The sequence below is a fragment of the Nerophis lumbriciformis genome, linkage group LG22 (assembly GCF_033978685.3).
Source record: "Nerophis lumbriciformis linkage group LG22, RoL_Nlum_v2.1, whole genome shotgun sequence".
In the NCBI taxonomy this organism is placed as follows: Eukaryota; Metazoa; Chordata; class Actinopteri; order Syngnathiformes; family Syngnathidae; genus Nerophis; species Nerophis lumbriciformis.
The window spans coordinates 5,376,996-5,398,918 of record NC_084569.2 but is presented as its reverse complement, the minus strand read 5'-3'; the positions used below and the strand labels follow the sequence as shown (position 1 = coordinate 5,398,918).

The window sequence follows — 21,923 nt, the reverse complement described above, 5'->3', positions numbered from 1 at the left end:
GACTGACTGTGGCAGGACACCTCTGCCTCTGTTTCACTTCATGTTGCTGGTAAATAATATGGTTGTAGTAGTAGGCTAAAGTTAAATGATTTAGTATTCACTAATTAAAGGGGCAGAGCTTTAAGAGACATTTTAGCTTTTATATTTTATAAGATATATTTTTTGTAAGAACCACAATTAATAAATATATTTCAGTGATTGTTCAAATCTGTATATAAATATGTACATAAAATGTTGTAATTATATTCCAACTCCGCGTTCTTCTTGGTCATCGCTGCTGCTGCCGCCACCCCCCACCCACACCACCACAAATAGATGCCTGTCCTGTGAGAAACACTGTCCACCGCAGCGGTCAAGACACACCAGACTCATGGATTGATTAACATGGACCCCGACTTAATTAAACAAGTTGAAAAACTTTTGGGGTGTTACCATTTAGTGGTCAATTGTACGGAATATGTACTGTACTGGGCAATCTACTAATAAAAGTTTCAATCAATCAATCAATCAATCGTGTAAATAAAAACTTCTCCCTATCGGCGTATCTGTACTGTAAAGTTAACATTTGAATGACAATAAAAAGGAAGTTAAGTATTATGGATACCCCCAAACAATGTTTTCTCTAATTTTCCATCTGAATTGCAGGTGTGTCATTTGTTGTGAGTTTATGGACTGTGTTGTTTTTGTTCTTTGAACAAGGTGATGTTCATGCACGGTTCATTTTGTGCACTAGTAAAAAAACATATAACTTTGTCTTGAATTTGAAAAAAAAAAAAACATTTTATTTTTCACTAAAGAAGTGTTCGGTGAATGTGCATATGAAACTGGTGGGGTTCGGTACCTCCAACAAGGTTAAGAACCACTGCACTGGAGTATAAGTCGCATTTTTGGGGGAAATTTATTTGATGTCATTTCAAGCGGTTCCCCCTCAAGTTGTGCAATGTTAAGCGGTACACACCTGTAGCTGCCCTTCTTGCGCAGCTGCTCCTTGAAGTGGCCCAGGGTGAGACTGTGGCTGTTCATGGTCCTCCTATAGGGGATCTCCTCCCCGCAAAAGAAGTAGGTGACCACCGTCTCTCCGCTGCAGAGCCCGTGGCTTGTTAGACCCTTCCGACACTCTGTTGTGCTGCAGGAGAGAGAGAAAAGGCGACGGGTAAGAGAGAGATACTGGTACGTGTGACAATAATAAAAAGTACTTCCTGCGGCAGCGTTAAGAGTAGATACAGTCATGGTGAAAAGTGTACATAGACTTGTAAATAACATAATGTCATGGCTGTCTTGAGTTTCCAATCATTTCTATTTTTTTGTGATTGGAGCACATACTTGTTGGTCACAAAAAACATTCATGAAGTTTGCTTCTTTTATGAATGTATTATGGGTCTACTGAAAATGTGACTTGGTCAAAAGTATACATACAGCAATGTTAATATTTGCTTACATGTCTCTTGGCAAGTTTACCTGCAATAAGGCGCTTTTGGTAGCCATCCACAAGCTTCTGCTTGAATTTTTGACCACTCCTCTTGACTAAATTGGTGCAGTTCAGCTAAATGTGTTGGTTTTCTGACATGGACTTGTTTCTTCAGCATTGTCCACACCTTTAAGTCAGGACTTTGGGAAAAGCCATTCTAAAACCTTCATTCTAGCCTGATTTAGCCATTCCTTTACCACTTTTGACGTGCGTTTGGGGTCATTGTCCTGTTCAAGGTTCAACTTTCAAGGTTCAACTTTATTGTCCCCGCGGGGAAATTTGTCTTGGGCACAGTGCATCATTGCTTTCTTAACATACCCAAAAACAACAGAACAAAAACACAAGCACAGACACAACCATACAACTAACATTTAAACATCAGAACATGGAGCTTGATAGACATAGGTGGCACTTTGATGTAGGCATAAAATCTACAGTATGGAGATAAAGATAAAGTACCAATGTGCATTGCACTAGAGCTCATGGATAAAGTGCTGTGTGCTAAAGTGCTTAGTTCTAAAGTGCTATGTGCTAAAGTGCTATGTGCTAAAAAAGTGCTAACCTATGTATTAAAATTCTATTGCACATTGTTGGTCAGCTTAATGGAGGCTGGGACAAATGATAATTTAAGGCGGTTAAATTTGCATAGTGGGACCCGGAGTCTTCTCCCTGATGGCAGGGTTCCATATTCAGGAAAGAGTGGATGTTGTGAGTTGGGAAAAAATGTTCTTAGCTTTTTTCCTAACTGCCTGCTCATAGATGCTCTGTATAGGCTCATATTCTTTCCTCCCTACGATTTTCATTGCCGTTTTATGCATGCCGGCCAGTTTGCTTTTTAGCTTAACGGTTAGGTTGCCAAACCATGAGGTGAACACCCAACTGCGCCCACGACCCAACCTCCGGGCTGATGATTTTAGCTTGTCCTGAAGAATTAGGAGGTAATCCTCCTTTTTCCATTGTCCCATTTACTCTCTGTAAAGCACCAGTTCCATTGGCAGCAAAACAGGCCCAGAGCATAATACTACCACCACCATGCTTGACGGTAGGAATGTTGTTCCTGGGATTAAAGGCCTCACCTTTTCTCCTCCAAACATATTGCTGGGTATTGTGGCCAAACAGCTCCATTTTTGATTTATCTGACCACAGAACTTTCCTCCAGAATGTCTTATCTTTGTCCATGTGATGTCAAAACAGTGGACAATGCTGAAGACACAAGTCCATGTCAGAAAACCAACAAAATTAGCTGAACTGCACCAATTTTGTCAAAAGGAGTGGTCAAAAATTCAAGCAGAAGCTTGTGGATGGCTACCAAAAGCGCCTCATTGCAGGTAAACTTGCCAAGGGACATGTAAGCAAATATTAACATTGCTGTATGTATACTTTTGACCCAGCACATTTTCAGTAGACCCATAATAAATTCATAAAAGAACCAAACTTTATGAATGCTTTTTGTGACCAACAAGTATGTGCTCCAAACACTCTATCACAAAATTTTTTAAATGATTGGAAACTCAAGACAGCCATGCCATTATGTTCTTTACAAGTATACCGTATTTTTCGGACTATAAGTCGCAGTTTTTTTTCATAGTTTGGCCGGGGGTGCGACTTATACTCAGGAGCGACTTATGTGTGAAATGATGAACACATTATAATATTATTGATCTCATTCACGTAAGAGACTAGACGTATAAGATTTCATGGGATTTAGCGATTAGGAGTGACAGATTGTTTGGTAAACGTTGTTGCGTTTTGGACCAGTTGTTCCTCCCAGGGAATTCAAGTCACAATTCGCTCCCAAGTTCTTTCCGACACTTAAAGCTGAGTTGAAAAACCACCAGAGACAGAATACCGGTAGGTATTTTGTTGTATATTCTCAAAGCTTTGCCAATATACATTGATTGAGACCAGTCTAACCCTAGAACATTCTATTGCGCCTCCCAAAATGGTCTGTCTTCCCGATCCCACCACCCTCTCTCTCGTCCCAGCTCTATAGACAAAACAAATGCTAGTCAAAACACATTCCAAAGAACTCAAGGTTAACACACGCAGTATACTTGCTGACAGAGCATCAAGAGAAGAAAAGGAAAACACGAGCTGTTTTCAAATATGACAAAGAAATGGAAGAAGTACAACTTAAATTCGGATATATGTAAATATCTGCCTCCGACAACGTATAGCATGTTCTATATGTTGTAGTTATTTGAATGACTCTTACCATAATATGTTACGTTAACATACCAGTTGGTTATTTATGCCTCATATAACGTACACTTATTCAGCCTGTTGTTCACTATTCTTGATTTATTTTAAATTGCCTTTCAAATGTCTATTCTTGCTGTTGGCTTTTATCAAATACATTTCCCCCAAAAAATGCGACTTATACTCCAGTGCGACTTATATATGTTTTTTTCCTTCTTTATTATGCATTTTCGGCCGGTGCGACTTATACTCCGGAGCGACTTATAGTCCGAAAAATACGGTAAAACAAAGACGTTTTTTTTTCTTTCAAACTGTCATTGCTCAAAATTGTTATTATGAATTATTGACCTATCCAAGGTTCCCATTACTTCACATCAAATATTCCACTAAGAAAAATATTTTTGGTGGAAGACTTTGCAAATTTGGTAAATAAATAACCCAAAATTTTATATGAATGCAAAGCATACTTGGTCAACAGCCATACAGGTTACACTGAGGATGGCCGTATAAACAACTTTAACACTGTTACAAATATGCGCCACACTGTGAACCCACACCAAACAAGAATGACAAACACATTTGGGGAGAACATCCGCACCGTAACACAACATAAACACGACAGAACAAATACCCAGAACCCCTTGCAGCACTAACTCTTCCGGGACGCTACGATATACACCCCCCGACCACCTCAACCTCCTCATGCTCTCTCAGGGAGAGCATGTCCCAAATTCCAAGTTGCTGTTTTGAGGCATGTTAAAAAAAATAATGCACTTTGTGACTTCAATAATAAATATGGCATTTTTTTTCCATAACTTGAGTTGATTTATTTTGGAAAACCTTGTTAAGTTGTTTAATGCATCCAGCGGGGCATCACAACAAAATTAGACATAATAATGTGTTCATTCCACCACTGTATATATCGGTATCGGTTGATATCGGAATCGGTAATTAAGAGTTGGACAATGTGCAAAAAAGCCATTATCGGACATCTCTCATTTATATTCAAGTTCTAAAGATGTATTATTTACATGCTGCTTGAAAATAGCCCTTCGAGAAATTCATAGTAAATTTTTGACCATCTTTCTTAATAGCATCGAAATCAAGAACTGTTGGGAATCGGAATCTGAATAACGTATTTTTCGGACTATAAGTCGCAGTTTTTTTTCATAGTTTGGCCGGGGGTGCGACTTATACTCAGGAGCGACTTATGTGTGAAATGATGAACACATTATAATATTATTGATCTCATTCACGTAAGAGTCTAGACGTATAAGATTTCATGGGATTTAGCGATTAGGAGTGACAGATTGTTTGGTAAACGTATAGCATGTTCTATATGTTATAGTTATTTGAATGACTCTTACCATAATATGTTACGTTAACATACCAGTTGGTTATTTATGCCTCATATAACGTACACTTATTCAGCCTGTTGTTCACTATTCTTTATTTATTTTAAATTGCCTTTCAAATGTCTATTCTTGCTGTTGGCTTTTATCAAATACATTTCCCCCAAAAATGCGACTTATACTCCAGTGCGACTTATATATGTTTTTTTCCTTCTTTATTATGCATTTTCGGCCGGTGCGACTTATACTCCAGAGCGACTTATACTCCGATAAATACGGTATGTAAACTTTTGAGCACGACTCTATACATTAAAAATGACCCCGTTGGATGAAGAATGACCTAACTGGCGGTAACTACCGTATTTTCCGCACTATTAGCCGCACCTAAAAACCACAAATTTACTCAAAAGCTGACAGTGCGGCTTATAACCCGGTGCGCTTTATATATGGATTAATATTAAGATTCATTTTCATAAAGTTTAGGTCTCGCAACTACGGTAAACAGCCGCCATCTTTTTTCCCCGTAGAAGAGGAAGTGCTTCTTCTTCTACTGTAAGCAACCACCCGCCCCCATAGAAGAAGAAGCGCGCGGGTATTACGTTTCATTTCCTTTGTGTGTTTACATCTGTAAAGACCACAAAATGGCTCCTACTAAGCGACACACTGTGGTTCTAGCTTGCCATGCTAATGGCCAGAAACTTCCACCCATGGTGATATTCAAAAGGAAGACCTTGCCAAAAGAGAACTTTCCAGCCGGCGTCATCATAAAAGCTAACTCGAAGGGATGGATGGATGAAGAAAAGATGAGCGAGTGGTTAAGGGAATTTTACGCGAAAAGGCCGGGTGGCTTTTTTCACGCAGCTCCGTCCATGTTGATATACGACTCCATGCGCGCCCACATCACAGATGGTGTCAAAAAACAAGTGAAGCACACAAATACAACACTCGCCGTCATTCCGGATGGATTAACCAAAGAACTCCAACCGCTCGATATTGGTGTCAACAAGGCATTTAAAGCACGACTGCGAACGGCGTGGGAACAATGGATGACCGAAGGCGAACACACATTCACTAAGACAGGGAGACAGCGCCGGACGACATACGCCAACATCTGCCAGTGGATCGTAAATGCCTGGGCGGATATTTCGGTCTCAACTGTGGTCCGAGCTTTCCGGAAGGCAGGATTCACGGAACTGCTGGAAAAACAACAGCGACACTGACTCTGATGACTTCGACGAGACGGAGCTGGCCATTTTGGATCCCGTAATTCGCCCAACTTTTTAATTCGGACACCGTAGGAGAAGAATTCGAGGGATTTATGAATGAAGAATAACTTCAGAAAGTGAGTGTTATGTTTATTTTGTGTGTTGTGACATTAACGTTCGAGCAACATTAAGTTATTGCTATTGCTCTGCACTATTTTGAATTTTACTATGTTTGTGATTGCACATTTGCACATTACCGTACATTTTGGGGGTGAACAGAGTTGTTAGAACGCTGGTTTTTAATATATTATTAAAGTTTAACTGACCTATCTGACTGTTTTTTTGACATTCCCTGTAGCGCAGTTAGATGCGGCTTATAACACGGGGCGGCTTATAGGTGGACAAAGTTTTGAAATATGCCGTTCATTGAAGGCGCGGCTTATAACACGGGGCGGCTTATGGTGCGGAACATACGGTAAGTGACCCAGTGGCGTGGCCCATAAATGTGTGTGTGCATGAAGAAAGGGGAGGGGTGTAGAGTGTTATCAATTCCCCTTCAGCTCGGTCCAAGGCTTTGTAGGACCACTTCAGAGGAGCTGCCTCTTTGCTGAGCTCTGCTTGGCCAACTGGCAGCTCAATGAAGGACGGCGGGGGGAAGAAAATGATACATACAAATGAAAGCACATGTCTCGGTGTGGTGGCGCAGCGACTATTTACCGGATGCGCTCAAAATAAGCTTCTATTGTGAGTGAATGCATGTAGGTATGGAGGTGAATGAAGGTCGAGGCTAACATACTCGTTCGATTGAAGGCAGAGGCCGCTGCTGCTTTTGGTTGTTGAAGTGGGGTTAGGGTTGGCAGGAGACATGGGGGTGGACCCTGCACTCTGCAAAGGCACAAGGTGGCTCTTGTCCCGCTGGAGATTGGACAGTGAATGCCTGCAGAAAGCATGGAGAAACGTCAGCAGGGAGCATCATCAATAATACGATTGACGGCGCGCATTGAAAAAAGGGTTAAAGAGGGGTACCTTTGCTTGGTGGTCTTGACGGAAACCTCCTCCAGTCGACGGCAGGCCTCTTCCAGCTGGGCCAGGGTGTTAGGAGGGGGCAGCGGTGGCATGGCGGGGTCTTGGATGAAGGGCTGCGACGGTTGGTGGCCTCGCAGGTGAGCGCAGTTTCCGCCTCCGCCCCACGTATGAGTCTGGGTCGAGGAGCCGCCGAAAGCTTTTTTGGTGCTTTGGGGGCTACTGGGGGGAGAGAAGCACGAAAAATTAAGACATGATCCAAAAAAAAAAAACTACACACAGTTAGAATATTTATCAGTGTTTTTCAACCTTTTTTTAAAACGCCGCACATTTTTTTTCATTGAAAATATCCGGAGGCATATTACCAGCAGAAATCATTAAAAAAAATGTCCTCAGTTGACAGTAGGGCTGCAACAACTACCGTATTTTCCGCACTATTAGCCGCACCTAAAAACCACAAATTTACTCAAAAGCTGACAGTGCGGCTTATAACCCGGTGCGCTTTATATATGGATTAATATTAAGATTCATTTTCATAAAGTTTCGGTCTCGCAACTACGGTAAACAGCCGCCATCTTTTTTCCCCGTAGAAGAGGAAGTGCTTCTTCTTCTACGCAAGCAACCGCCAAGGTAAGCACCCGCCCCCATAGAACAGGAAGCGCTTCTTCTTCTACTGTAAGCAACCACCCGCCCGCGTAGAAGAAGAAGAAGCGCGCGGATATTACGTTTCATTTCCTTTGTGTGTTTACATCTGTAAAGACCACAAAATGGCTCCTACTAAGCGACAGGTTTCCGGTTCATGAAAAGACGCAATCTCTCCATCCGCACACGGACTACTATTTCACAGCAACTGCCTAAAGACTTTCAAGAAAAGCTGGCTACTTTCCGTGCATATTGTAAAAACAAGATAGCTGAAAAAAAGATCCGGCCAGAGAACATTATCAACATGGACGAGGTTCCACTGACTTTTGATATTCCTGTGAACCGCACTGTGGATACAACGGGAGCACGTACGGTGAGTATTCGCACCACAGGGAATGAGAAGTCATCATTCACTGTGGTTCTAGCTTGCCATGCTAATGGCCAGAAACTTCCACCCATGGTGATATTCAAAAGGAAGACCTTGCCAAAAGAGACCTTTCCAGCCGGCGTCATCATAAAAGCTAACTCGAAGGGATGGATGGATGAAGAAAAGATGAGCGAGTGGTTAAGGTAAGTTTACGCGAAGAGGCCGGGTGGCTTTTTTCACGCAGCTCCGTCCATGTTGATATACGACTCCATGCGCGCCCACATCACGCTGGTTTTTAATATATTATTAAAGTTTGACTGACCTATCTGACTGTTTTTTTGACATTCCTTTAGCGCAGTTAGATGCGGCTTATAACACGGGGCGGCTTATAGGTGGACAAAGTTTTGAAATATGCCGTTCATTGAAGGCGCGGCTTATAACCCAGGGCGCCTTATGGTGCGGAAAATACGGTACCTTGACTTGTGTTTGCCCTGACGTTTGCTTTCAAGGATCCACTGCAGGACGTTCTGAGCAGGGTCCGTGGTGTTGCTGGGTAGCTGGAGGGCCCCGCAGTCCTCCATGCACCTCTCGGCTACCCCCTCCTCGGCCCCTGAACGGCACACTCGCCTGGACAAGGAGCTGGAACGCCTTAGGGGAAAGCAAATAAGTTTATTCCATGGAGGAAAAAGGAAAATGAGCTGGAGCTGTTTTTTGGAGAACTGACCCCACGCTGGAGTCTGCGGAGACCACGCCGCACGTCTCTCGGCCCAGGCTGCGGCTGCGCTGGTAAGGCTGGCAGGGCGGACACTCGCCGCTGCCGGAGCACAGAGCGTGCACCCTGAGAGCGGCCTCCCTCTCAAACTGCTCCTTTGTCTTGGGGCTGGCGTGATGGTGGATGTAATGGTGGTGGATGTGCTTGGTGGTGCTCTGCCTGCTCACCAGGGCGCCGCCGGGGCCCAGGGTGAGCGTGAAGGATCCCTGGTCGGGGCCGGAAAGGGACGCCTTTAGTCCGAACCCTGCTCGGGGTAAGGGCCGGTGCTCCGGCGAGCTGGAGCGAGGCGAGTGCCAGATGACGGCGGGGGACTGGCAGCCAGGCGTCTTGAGGACACGCGAGAGGTGCTTGTCCAGGATGGCCTGGGGGTCCTCCTCGGAGGAGCCGGGGAGAAGGAGGAGTGGATGAGGAGGGATCTGCTGAGCACTTCCCACTATCTCCGTGTCCTCTCGCTCTTCCTCCTAGAGACAAAAGACAACATTGCTCAGTGGAAGAAGAAGAAGAAACACTTGAGGTGTACTTTACTCCACGGAGAAGCACACAAACCTCCTGAATCTGCTGCAGCCTCACCTCCAGAGAGCTGAGGGTGTCCTGTTCCCTCTTCAGGCTCTCCAGGCGTGAAATGAGCTGGGCCGCAAACTTCGCCGGCTCCACCGGGACACCTTCTTTGGGAGGACAACGGGTGCGCTGTGTGTGGAAGGAGAATCCGTCAGCTGTGCCTTCATCATGGAAGGTTTTTTATTTTTTTAAACAGACCTGGGCAAATTAAGGCTCGGGGGCCACATGCGGCCCGTGAAACGGGAACATTATCACCAGACCTATGTAAGCGTCAATATATACCTTGATGTTGCAGAAAAAAGACCATATATTTTTTTAACCGATTTTCGAGCTCTAAATGGGTGAATTTTGGCAAATTAAACGCCTTTCTATTATTCGCTCTCGGAGCGATGACGTCACAACGTGACATCACATCGGGAAGCAACCCGCTAGAGATGCGCAGTTTGCGGGCACAACCGCGGAGTCCGCGGATTATCCGCGGATCGGGCGGATGAAATTTAAAAAAATTAGATTTTATCCACGGGTCGGGTCGGGTCGGGTCGGTTCGGGTCGGGCGGTTGAAATAAAAAAAAATTAGATTTTAAATAGATTCAGGCGGGTGGCAGTTAAACCAATTGGGAAATATATATACATAGTTAAATGTTGTTACCCACATACGAAAAACGAGCAGGCACCTGCAGCATATGCCACAACAGAAGAAGAAAAAAAAAAAAGAGATGGACACTTTTACGGAGCGGAGAAGGGACGCCTCGCCGGGTTCCGGGACCGAGGCCCCTTCCCCCGAGAGGGCCCCACCGGGAGCCGTAGCTGAGGCGATCCGCGAGAAGGGCCCGACGCACGTCCAGGGTCACCACCGCGCCCACCGCACCGACACCCCGCCTCGTCCGCCTTCGCCGCGGCCGGCGTCACGCGCAGCAGGTAAGCAGCTTACCTGCCCGCCACCCCCGTGGCCGGGGGCTCGTAACAGGGGTCACTCCGCGCGCTCCGCCCGCGCAGCTTACCTGCCCGCCACACCCGTTGCCGGGGGCGCGTAACAGGGGTCACTCCGCGCGCAGTGCGCTCACGAAAGGGGTGGGGCTCACCCTGGTTGATATAGACAGCAGGACGGTGGCAATGGAAGTCGGAACCCGCTAAGGAGTGTGTAACAACCCACCTGCCGAATCAACTAGCCCTGAAAATGGATGGCGCTGGAGCGTCGGGCCCTTACCCGGCCGTCGCCGGCAGCGAGACGCGCTTGGAGGTGCGCTCAGCGCGGCTCCCATATGATTGCGCACTGGTGTGCGTCTGGGCCGTGACAGCGTGGCACGCGAATGTCTGTGCTGCATTGGATCAGTCTCCTTTCTTTAACAGGCAAAAGCTTTATAACCTCACTAATGCCTTGCATCGTCTATATTAGATATATAACAACGGGCGGGTGCGGGCGGGTGCGGTTCTGATCAAATGTTACATCGGGTGGATGGCGGATGGTTGACGACTTTCTGATGCGGTTGCGGATGAAATAATTGCCTATCCGCGCATCTCTACAACCCGCCATTTTCTCAAACACATTACAAACACCGAGTCAAATCAGCTCTGTTATTTTCCGTTTTTTCGACTGTTTTCCGTACCTTGGAGACATCATGCCTCGTCGGTGTGTTGTCGGAGGGTGTAACAACACCAACAGGGACGGATTCAAGTTGCACCAGTGGCCCAAAGATGCCAAAGTGGCAAGAAATTGGACGTTTGTTCCGCACACTTTACCGACGAAAGCTATGCTACGACAGAGATGGCATGGATAAGAGATGAGCGGTTTGCGGACACACGGATTATCCGCGGTTCGGGCGGTTGAAATAAAAAAAAATTAGATTTTAAATACATTCAGGTGGGTGGCAGTTAAACCAATTCAGAAATATATATACATACCGGTAGTTAAATGTTGTTACCCACATACGAAAAACGAGCAGGCACCTGCAGCATATGCCACAACAGAAGAAGAAAAAAAAAAAGAGATGGACACTTTTACGGAGCGGAGAAGGGACGCCTCGCCGGGTTCCGGGACCGAGGCCCCTTCCCCCGAGAGGGTTCCACCGGGAGCCGTAGCTGAGGCGATCCGCGAGAAGGGCCCGACGCACGTCCAGGGTCACCACCGCACGACACCCCGCCTCGTCCGCCTTCGCCGCGGCCGGCGTCACGCGCAGCAGGTAAGCAACTTACCGTATTTTCCGCACTATAAGGCGCACCTAAAAACCACAAATTTTCTCAAAAGCTGACAGTGCGCCTTATAACCCGGTGCGCTTTATATATGGATAAATATTAAGATTCATTTTCATAAAGTTTCGGTCTCGCAACTTCGGTAAACAGCCGCCATCTTTTTTCCCGGTAGAACAGGAAGTGCTTCTTCTTCTACGCAAGCAACCGCCAAGGTAAGCACCCGCCCCCATAGAACAGGAAGCGCTTCTTCTTCTACTGTAAGCAACCACCCGCCCGCGTAGAAGGAGAAAAAGCGCGCGGATATACCGTACGTTTCATTTCCTTTGTGTATTTACATCTGTAAAGACCACAAAATGGCTCCTACTAAGCGTCAGGGATCCCGTTCATGAAAAGACGCAATCTCTCCATCCGCACACGGATTACTATTTCACAGCAACTGATATTCCTGTGAACCGCACTGTGGTTACAACGGGAGCACGTACGGTGAATATTCGCACCACAGGGAATGAGAAGTCATCCTTCACTGTGGTTCTTCTAGCTTGCCATGCTAATGGCCAGAAACTTCCACCCATGGTGATATTCAAAAGGAAGACCTTGCCAAAAGAGACCTTTCCAGCCGGCGTCATCATAAAAGCTAACTCGAAGGGATGGATGAAGAAAAGATGAGCGAGTGGTTAAGGTAAGTTTAAGTTTACGCGAAGAAGCCGGGTGGCTTTTTTCACGCAGCTCTGTCCATGTTGATATACGTATGTTTGTGATTGCACATTTGCGTACATTTTGGGAGTGAACAGAGTTGTTAGAACGCTGGTTTTTAATATATTATTAAAGTTTGACTGACCTATCTGACTGTTTTTTTGACATTCCTTTAGCGCAGTTAGATGCGGCTTACAACACGGGGCGGCTTATAGGTGGACAAAGTTTTGAAATATGCCGTTCATTGAAGGCGCGGCTTATAACCCAGGGCGCCTTATGGTGCGGAAAATACGGTACCTGCCCGCCACCCCCGTGGCCGGGGGCTCGTAACAGGGGTCACTCCGCGCGCTCCGCCCGCGCAGCTTACCTGCCCGCCACCCCCGTTGCCGGGGGCGCGTAACAGGGGTCACTCCGCGCGCAGTGCGCTCACGAAAGGGGTGGGGCAAGCAGAACTGGCGCTGCGGGATGAACCGAACGCCGGGTTAAGGCGCCCGATGCCGACGCTCATCAGACCCCAGAAAAGGTGTTGGTTGATATAGACAGCAGGACGGTGGCCATGGAAGTCGGAACCCGCTAAAGAGTGTGTAACAACCCACCTGCCGAATCAACTAGCCCTGAAAATGGATGGCGCTGGAGCGTCGGGCCCATACCCGGCCGTCGCCGGCAGCGAGAGCCGCGAGGGCTAGGCCGCGACGAGTAGGATGGGCGCCGCGGTGCGCGCTGAAGCCTCGGGCGCGAGCCCGGGTGCGAGGGACATCGCACCTCCACGCGCTTGGAGGTGCGCTCAGCGCGGCTCCCAGATGATTGCTGCATTGGATCAGTCTCCTTTCTTTAACAGGCAAAAGCTTTATAACCTCACTAATGCCTTGCATCGTCTATATTAGATATATAACAACGGGCGGGTGCGGTGTTGATTAAATGTTAATTCGGGTGGATGCGGATGGTTGACGACTTTTGTCATGCGGTTGCGGATTAAATAATTGCCTATCCGTGCATCTCTAGTGTGGATATCCTGCGACACTCAAAGCAGATGCATTTTCAACTGGACTGGATGGATCAGCTTTCAAGAAAAGAGAGCGGATGAGGGTATGTCTACAGAATATATCAATTGATGAAAACTGGGCTGTCTGCACTCTCAAAGTGCATGTTGTTGCCAAATGTATTTCATATACTGTAAACCTAGTTCATAGTTGTTAGTTTCCTTTAATGCCAAACAAACACATACCAATCGTTGGTTAGAAGGCGATCGCCGAATTCGTCCTCGCTTTCTCCCGCGTCGCTTTCGTCGGTTTCGCTTGCATACGGTTCAAACCGATATGGCTCAATAGCTTCAGTTTCTTCTTCAATTTGGTTTTCGCTACGGGCCTCCACACTACAACCATCCGTTTCAATACATGCGTAATCTGTTGAATCGCTTAAGCCGCTGAAATCAGAGTCTGAATCCGAGCTAACGTCGCTATACCTTGCTGTTCTAACCGCCATGTTTGTTTGTATTGGCATCACTATGTGACGTCACAGGAAAATGGACGGGTGTATATAACGATGGTTAAAATCAGGCACTTTGAAGCTTTTTTTTAGGGATATTGCGTGATGAGTAAAATTTTGAAAAAAACTTCGAAAAATAAAATAAGCCACTGGGAACTGATTTTTAATGGTTTTAACCCTTGTGAAATTGTGATGATGTTCCCCTTTAAGCTTTTCAATCTGGCCCGCCGGACATTCCCAAATCATTTTTTTAGATCTTTAAGATGGAAAGTGTATGATGTGCAGTGATGTTTTCTAATGACCGTAAGTCTTGAACTGTACAAAGTATTTCAATGGTTGGAATCTGCGCTTTTGCATGATATACTAGTTACTATGGTAATCTAATTAGTTATTATGGTAATCAAATTAGTTAGTATGGTCATCTACGTCACAGCAGGGATTTTTTTTTAGTAAGTAAGTAAGTAGTAAGTAGTTAAATGTTATTTATAAAGCGCTTTTCACAGATACAATCACAAAGCGCTGTACCAAACATAGGTGAAGTAAAACAACAATTCAATTTAAAACAACAGGGGCAACATCATAAAAAGGATACAAAGTGGATTAAAAATGATAGTTAAAAGGTGCATTAACTTAAAGTTTTACTAAAAAGAGAAGTTTTCAAATGAAAGTTTCAACACAGTCAAGATCACAGATGGACTGGTGCAAATTGTTCCAGAGTCTGGAATGCCAGGTCTCCACGGCTTTTAAAACACGTTTTCAGGATATTTAGAAGACCCTGGTCTGAAGACTGGAGGCTGCGCCCTGAAGAGTAGGGGCATAACTTCTTGCAACTCAACGCCAAGAAAACGGAAATGCTGATTATCGGTCCTGCTAAACACCGACATTTATTTAATAATACCACCTTAACATTTGACAACCAAACAATTACACAAGGCGAATCAGTAAAGAATCTGGGTATTATTTTCGATCCAACTCTCTCCTTTGAGTCACACATTAAGAGTGTCACTAAAATGGCCTTCTTTCATCTCCGTAATATCGCTAAAATTCGTTCTATTTTATCCACTAGCGACGCTGAGATCATTATTCATGCGTTCATTACGTCTCGTCTCGACTACTGTAACGTATTATTTTCGGGTCTCCCTATGTCTAGCATTAAAAGATTACAATTGGTACAAAATGCGGCTGCTAGACTTTTGACAAGAACAAGAAAGTTTGATCATATTACGCCTATACTGTATATACCTTTATATACATATATACATATATATACACCTATACTGGCTCACCTGCACTGGCTTCCTGTGCACTTAAAATGTGACTTTAAGGTTTTACTACTTACGTATAAAATACTACACGGTCTAGCTCCGTCCTATCTTGTCGATTGCATTGTTCCATATGTCCCGGCAAGAAATCTGCGTTCAAAGAACTCCGGCTTATTAGTGATTCCCAGAGCCCAAAAAAAGTCTGCGGGCTATAGAGCGTTTTCTATTGGGGCTCCAGTACTATGGAATGCCCTCCCGGTAACAATTAGAGATGCTACCTCAGTAGAAGCATTTAAGTCCCATCTTAAAACTCATTTGTATACTCTAGCCTTTAAATAGCCCCCCTGTTAGACCAGTTGATCTGCCGTTTCTTTTCTTTTCTCCTCTGCTCCCCTTTTCCTTGTGGAGGGGGGGGCACAGGTCCGGTGGCCATGGATGAAGTGCTGGCTGTCCAGAGTCGGGACCCGGGGTGGACCGCTCGCCTGTGCATCGGCTGGGAACATCTCTGTGCTGCTGACCCGTCTCCGCTCGGGATGGTGTCCTGCTGGCCCCACTATGGACTGGACTCTTACTATTATGTTGGATCCACTATGGACTGGACTCTCACAATATTATGTCAGACCCACTCGACATCCATTGCTTTCGGTCTCCCCTAGAGGGGGGGGGGGGGGGGGGGGGGGTTTTACCCACATATGCGGTCCTCTCCAAGGTTTCTCATAGTCACTGGGGTGAGTTTTTCCTTGCCCTTATGTGGGCTTTGTACCGAGGATGTCGTTGTGGCTTGTGCAGCCCTTTGAGACACTTGTGATTTAGGGCTATATAAATAAACATTGATTGATTGATAACAAGTTAGTGATGTACTGAGGGCCCCCACCATGCAACGCACGGAATGTCAGGACTAAAATGTTAAACTCAATGCGGAATTTAACTGGAAGCCAGTGAAGACCCTTTGTGTTCATATTTCGTGGTGCTTGTTGCATTTTGCTTGATTGTAAAATATGTCGATCGAGAGGGAGTGTGACATTCATGTTGTCAATATTCAGTGTTTTACCCTTCATAGTTAATCTTGTAAATGCCACATTCTGTACATTCTAGGTTGCTCATTCAGTAAAAAAATTTTTAAATGCCATTAGTTTTTTAAGACGGTCTGTCATAACATTTTTAGCATTCAATCAGACATTATTGTGAGGTTTTGTATTAGTGTTCCTAAAAATCGGATATACCGGCCCCCGGACACATTTTTTTCTCTCTAATTTTGGCCCCACCGAGTCAAAATAATTGCCCAGGCCTGTTTTAAAAGGTGCGGCAGACACGATTGCGTGGTCACACTGGGCCCAATCCCTCAGTCATCCTTACCGGGTCTCTTTAAAGTCGGCTAACTTCAAAGTGTTGCCCCGTCAAATATCAAAAACGCAGTAGGAGGGAGATGGTTTGATACTAGTGTGTGTGTGTGTGTGTGTGTGTGTGTGTGTTGGGGGTAGATAGATGGGAAGTAGTCACTTTACATCTCGGAATAAAAGGCACATATCGACAGGGGGTAGAAAGGAACTCCAGGGAGGAAGGATGGGGGATTAAAAAAAAAAGAAGAAAAAAAGATGCAAAGATGAGCGCAGGAGGCCAGAGAAAAGGATAGTGAAGAGAGCAAAGGAGGCACATGAAGGTGCCACAAAAAAGGCTGCAAGATCAGAAAGGTTGAGATAATTTATCCCCCCCCTCCTCTGTCACACACTGGGCACCTTTGAGCTACAAAAGTGACAGAGAATATATATGTACGTGTGTGTGTGTGTGTGTGTGTGTGCCCATATTAAATTATTTGCATTTTTTTGCGCTGAGGCTTTCTTGATTTTTCCTTTTTTTGTTGTTTTCTCTCGTCCCTTTGTAGTAGAGATGAAGGGGAGGAGAGAAAAAAAAGTGAGAAAAAGAAGCGTTCCGATGGAGCCCGAGGCGCCGCGCGGCACCGAGGGAGCAGCAGCCATCGCCAAAAATCAGACGGGAAACAAAAACAAGGCTAAAAAAAAAGTGAAAATAAAAGCAACGCGGGACAGCCGGAGAGAGGAGGAGGAGGGGTTGCCAGATCCAATCTGCGGATCTATTCCACCCCCTTTCCAAAAAAAAATGGTGACGAAAGGCGAGGTTACGTGAAGTTTATTTTTGCGGGATACTTGTTTTAACACTTATTCCAAACTCGGCGCTGAAGTTAGCTCCTATTAAGAGCCTTAAGCTACCAACTCCCCTTTGACCCACTGAAAGCTCACATGACATGCTCAAACTCTTCCCTTAGATCCCCGCACCTCCAGGGGGAGGGGGGTGCGGCGGTGGAGCAAAAGGGGGCCAAGCTCTGTTGGAAGTTGTCACTTTTCCTGCGCGCGTGCTCCATTCATCCTCAGATCAAAGCGCCGCATGTGTGTGTGCGAGAGTGAACGTGTCTGAGAATCTTTGTGTTTTTGTTGGGCTCATTTCAGAGCCCTCGGGATAAAGCGGCAGAAGATCTTCCCTCATCTCCACCTCGCCTCTGTTCTCTGTATTTGCATCATTGGTTGGGGAAGAAGAACCCCGGCGCGTTGTGAGCACTGTGGCGATAAACAGCTTAGAGACCTCCTGCTCTCCCGCAGACTTCAAGACACCCTAATGGGGGGGTGTGGAGGTGACACCAAAGGTAGCGAGGGGGCTCGTGTTTGCATGTGTGTGTGTGTGAGCGAGTGTGTGAGTGGGAGGCAAGATCTTTTTTGACGTTTCTCCTCAGATCTTTGCTTGCCGCGCAACTATTCATAGAACCAAGAGGGAGAAAGAAGGTGGTATGGAAATGACGCCGCGCTCGCTGGCGAGCACCTAGTTTAAAAAAAAAAAAAATGCGTTGATTAATGTACTTACAGGAAAAGCAGGCAGAGACACTTGGCTGTTCATCCTCACGTTCCGCTGCATCTCCCGGTGAAGCTGCTTTTTGGAGCTCAGTTTGTAAGGAGGGATGCCATCGCTGGAAATAAACGGACCAGAGGGGGGGGGGTAAAAAAATAGTTCAAGGTGTGCAAACGTCATCGAGGAACATTGTGTCAGTTGTATAGTGACATGGGATGGAGGGAGCCCAAATCCAATCCAATCCAATCTACAGGTAAAAGCCAGTAAATTAGAATATTTTGAAAAACTTGATTTATTTCAGTAATTGCATTCAAAAGGTGTAACTTGTACATTATATTTATTCATTGCACACAGACTGATGCATTCAAATGTTTATTTCATTTAATTTTGATGATTTGAAGTGGCAACAAATGAAAATCCAAAAATCCGTGTGTCACAAAATAGAATATTACTTAAGGCTAATACAAAAAAGGGATTTTTTAGAAATGTTGGCCAACTGAAAAGTATGAAAATGAAAAATATGAGCATGTACAATACTCAATACTTGGTTGGAGCTCCTTTTGCCTCAATTACTGCGTTAATGCGGCGTGGCATGGAGTCGATGAGTTTCTGGCACTGCTCAGGTGTTATGAGAGCCCAGGTTGCTCGGATAGTGGCCTTCAACTCTTCTGCGTTTTTGGGTCTGGCATTCTGCATCTTCCTTTTCACAATACCCCACAGATTTTCTATGGGGCTAAGGTCAGGGGAGTTGGCGGGCCAATTTAGAACAGAAATACCATGGTCCGTAAACCAGGCACGGGTAGATTTTGCGCTGTGTGCAGGCGCCAAGTCCTGTTGGAACTTGAAATCTCCATCTCCATAGAGCAGGTCAGCAGCAGGAAGCATGAAGTGCTCTAAAACTTGCTGGTAGACGGCTGCGTTGACCCTGGATCTCAGGAAACAGAGTGGACCGACACCAGCAGATGACATGGCACCCCAAACCATCACTGATGGTGGAAACTTTACACTAGACTTCAGGCAACGTGGATCCTGTGCCTCTCCTGTCTTCCTCCAGACTCTGGGACCTCGATTTCCAAAGGAAATGCAAAATTTGCATGGTTGGGTGATGGTTAATTGAATGAAATAAACATTTGAATGCATCAGTCTATGTGCAATGAATAAATATAATGTACAAGTTACACCTTTTGAATGCAATTACTGAAATAAATCAAGTTTTTCAAAATATTCTAATTTACTGGCTTTTACCTGTATTTATATAGCACATTTAAACAACAAAATGTTTCCAAAGTGCTGCACAACAATATTAAACACAATTAAAAACAATATAAAATAAATATGATTAAAAACAATTTCAAAGGGTAAAACCAATTAAAACAGTAAATAGAAAGCAAAATTTTAAAAACACAGAGGACAACAGAGGACCACACAACTCACATAGTGTTAAAAGCCAGAGAATAAAAGTGGGTCTTAAGACGAGACTTAAAACACTCCATTGTGGGAGCAGTTTGAACATGGAGGGGCAGAGTGTTCCAGAGCTTAGGGCCGACCACAGAGAAGGCCCTGTCTCCCCTGGTTTTAAGTCTCGTCTTGGACACCACGAGCTGGAGCTGGTTTGTACCGTATTTTCCGCACCATAAGCCGCCTTGGGTTATAAGCCGCGCCTTCAATGAACGGCATATTTCAAAACTTTGTCCACCTATAAGCCGCCCCGTGTTATAAGCCGCATCTAACTGCGCTAAAGGAATGTCAAAAAAACAGTCAGATAGGTCAGTCAAACTTTAATAATATATTAAAAACCAGCGTGATGTGGGCGCGCATGGAGTCGTATATCAACATGGACGGAGCTGCGTGAAAAAAGCCACCCGGCCTCTTCTCGTAAACTTACCTTAACCACTCGCTCATCTTTTCTTCATCCATCCATCCCTTCGAGTTAGCTTTTATGATGACGCCGGCTGGAAAGGTCTCTTTTGGCAAGGTCTTCCTTTTGAATATCACCATGGGTGGAAGTTTCTGGCCATTAGCATGGCAAGCTAGAACCACAGTGAAGGATGACTTCTCATTCCCTGTGGTGCGAATATTCACCGTACGTGCTCCCGTTGTATCCACAGTGCGGTTCACAGGAATATCAAAAGTCAGTGGAACCTCGTCCATGTTGATAATGTTCTCTGGCCGGATCTTTTTTTCAGCTATCTTGTTTTTACAATATGCACGGAAAGTAGCCAGCTTTTCTTGAAAGTCTTTAGGCAGTTGCTGTGAAATAGTAGTCCGTGTGCGGATGGAGAGATTGCGTCTTTTCATGAACCGGAAACCTGTCGCTTAGTAGGAGCCATTTTGTGGTCTTTACAGATGTAAACACACAAAGGAAATGAAACGTAATATCCGCGCGCTTCTTCTTCTTCTACGGGGGCGGGTGGTTGCTTACAGTAGAAGAAGAAGCGCTTCCTCTTCTATGGGGGCGGGTGCTTACCTTGGCGGTTGCTTGCGTAGAAGAAGAAGCACTTCCTCTTCTACGGGGAAAAAAGATGGCGGCTGTTTACCGTAGTTGCGAGACCGAAACTTTATGAAAATGAATCTTAATATTAATCCATATATAAAGCGCACCGGGTTATAAGCCGCACTGTCAGCTTTTGAGTAAATTTGTGGTTTTTAGGTGCGGCTAATAGTGCGGAAAATACGGTAAGTTTGGATGAGGTCAGAGATATACTGAGGTGCCAGTCCATGTAAAGCTTTAAAAACAAACAGCAAGATTTTAAAATCAATTCTAAGATGAACAGGGAGCCAGTGCAAACTCTGAAGAATTGGGGTTATATGCTGGCGTTTCCAGGCTATAGCTCCCAGACTCTGGAACAACTTGCACCAGTCCCTCCGTGATCTTGACTGTGTTGAAACTTCTAAGAAACATTTGAAAACTTCTCTTTTTAGTAAAGCTTTTAGTTAAAGGGGAACATTATCACCAGACCTATGTAAGCGTCAATATATACCTTGATGTTGCAGAAAAAAGACCATATATTTTTTTAACCGATTTCCGAACTCTAAATGGGTGAATTTTGGCGAATTAAACGCCTTTCTATTATTCGCTCTCGGAGCAATGACGTCAATCCGCCATTTTCTCAAACACCGAGTCAAATCAGCTCTGTTATTTTCCGTTTTTTCGACTGTTTTCCGTACCTTGGAGACATCATGCCTCGTCGGTGTGTTGTCGGAGGGTGTAACAACACCAACAGGGACGGATTCAAGTTGCACCAGTGGCCCAAAGATGCGAAAGTGGCAAGAAATTGGACGTTTGTTCCGCACACTTTACCGACGAAAGCTATGCTACGACAGAGATGGCAAGAATGTGTGGATATCCTGCGACACTCAAAGCAGATGCATTTCCAACTGGACTGGACAGATCAGCTTTCAGGAAAAGAGAGCGGATGAGGGTATGTCTACAGAATATGTACAGTTACACCCCTAGTATACCGTATTTTCCGCACTATTAGCCGCACCTAAAAACCACAAATTTACTCAAAAGCTGACAGTGCCGGGTGGCTTTTTTCCCGCAGCTCTGTCCATGTTGATATACGTATGTTTGTGATTGCACATTTGCGTACATTTTGGGAGTGAACAGAGTTGTTAGAACGCTGGTTTTTAATATATTATTAAAATTTGACTGACCTATCTGACTGTTTTTTTGACATTCCTTTAGCGCAGTTAGATGCGGCTTACAACACCGGGCGGCTTATAGGTGGACAAAGTTTTGAAATATGCCGTTCATTGAAGGCGCGGCTTTTAACCCAGGGCGCCTTATGGTGCGGAAAATACGGTATATGTTTTTTTGTTTTGTTTTTGTTGTTGTTTTACTTTTGTGG

General features: G+C 45.1%; 1 protein-coding gene across 4 annotated transcripts in view; it reads right to left on the bottom strand.

Moving 5' to 3' along the window:
* Positions 1 to 21,923, bottom strand: part of axin2 (axin 2 (conductin, axil)) — a 74,686-nt gene that overhangs the window by 12,336 nt on the left and 40,427 nt on the right. For 2 of the 4 annotated variants that reach the window (XM_061974369.2, XM_072915833.1), the window contains 7 exons: positions 18,088 to 18,190; positions 9,575 to 9,715; positions 8,981 to 9,489; positions 8,731 to 8,904; positions 7,251 to 7,469; positions 7,021 to 7,161; positions 959 to 1,126 (listed from right to left, as the gene is read on the bottom strand). In XM_061974369.2, the coding sequence (XP_061830353.1) occupies positions 959 to 1,126; positions 7,021 to 7,161; positions 7,251 to 7,469; positions 8,731 to 8,904; positions 8,981 to 9,489; positions 9,575 to 9,715; positions 18,088 to 18,190 (1,455 nt within the window). The remainder of the gene's footprint in view (positions 1 to 958; positions 1,127 to 7,020; positions 7,162 to 7,250; positions 7,470 to 8,730; positions 8,905 to 8,980; positions 9,490 to 9,574; positions 9,716 to 18,087; positions 18,191 to 21,923) is intronic. The other 2 variants (XM_061974370.2, XM_061974371.2) reach the window with 2 other exon arrangements.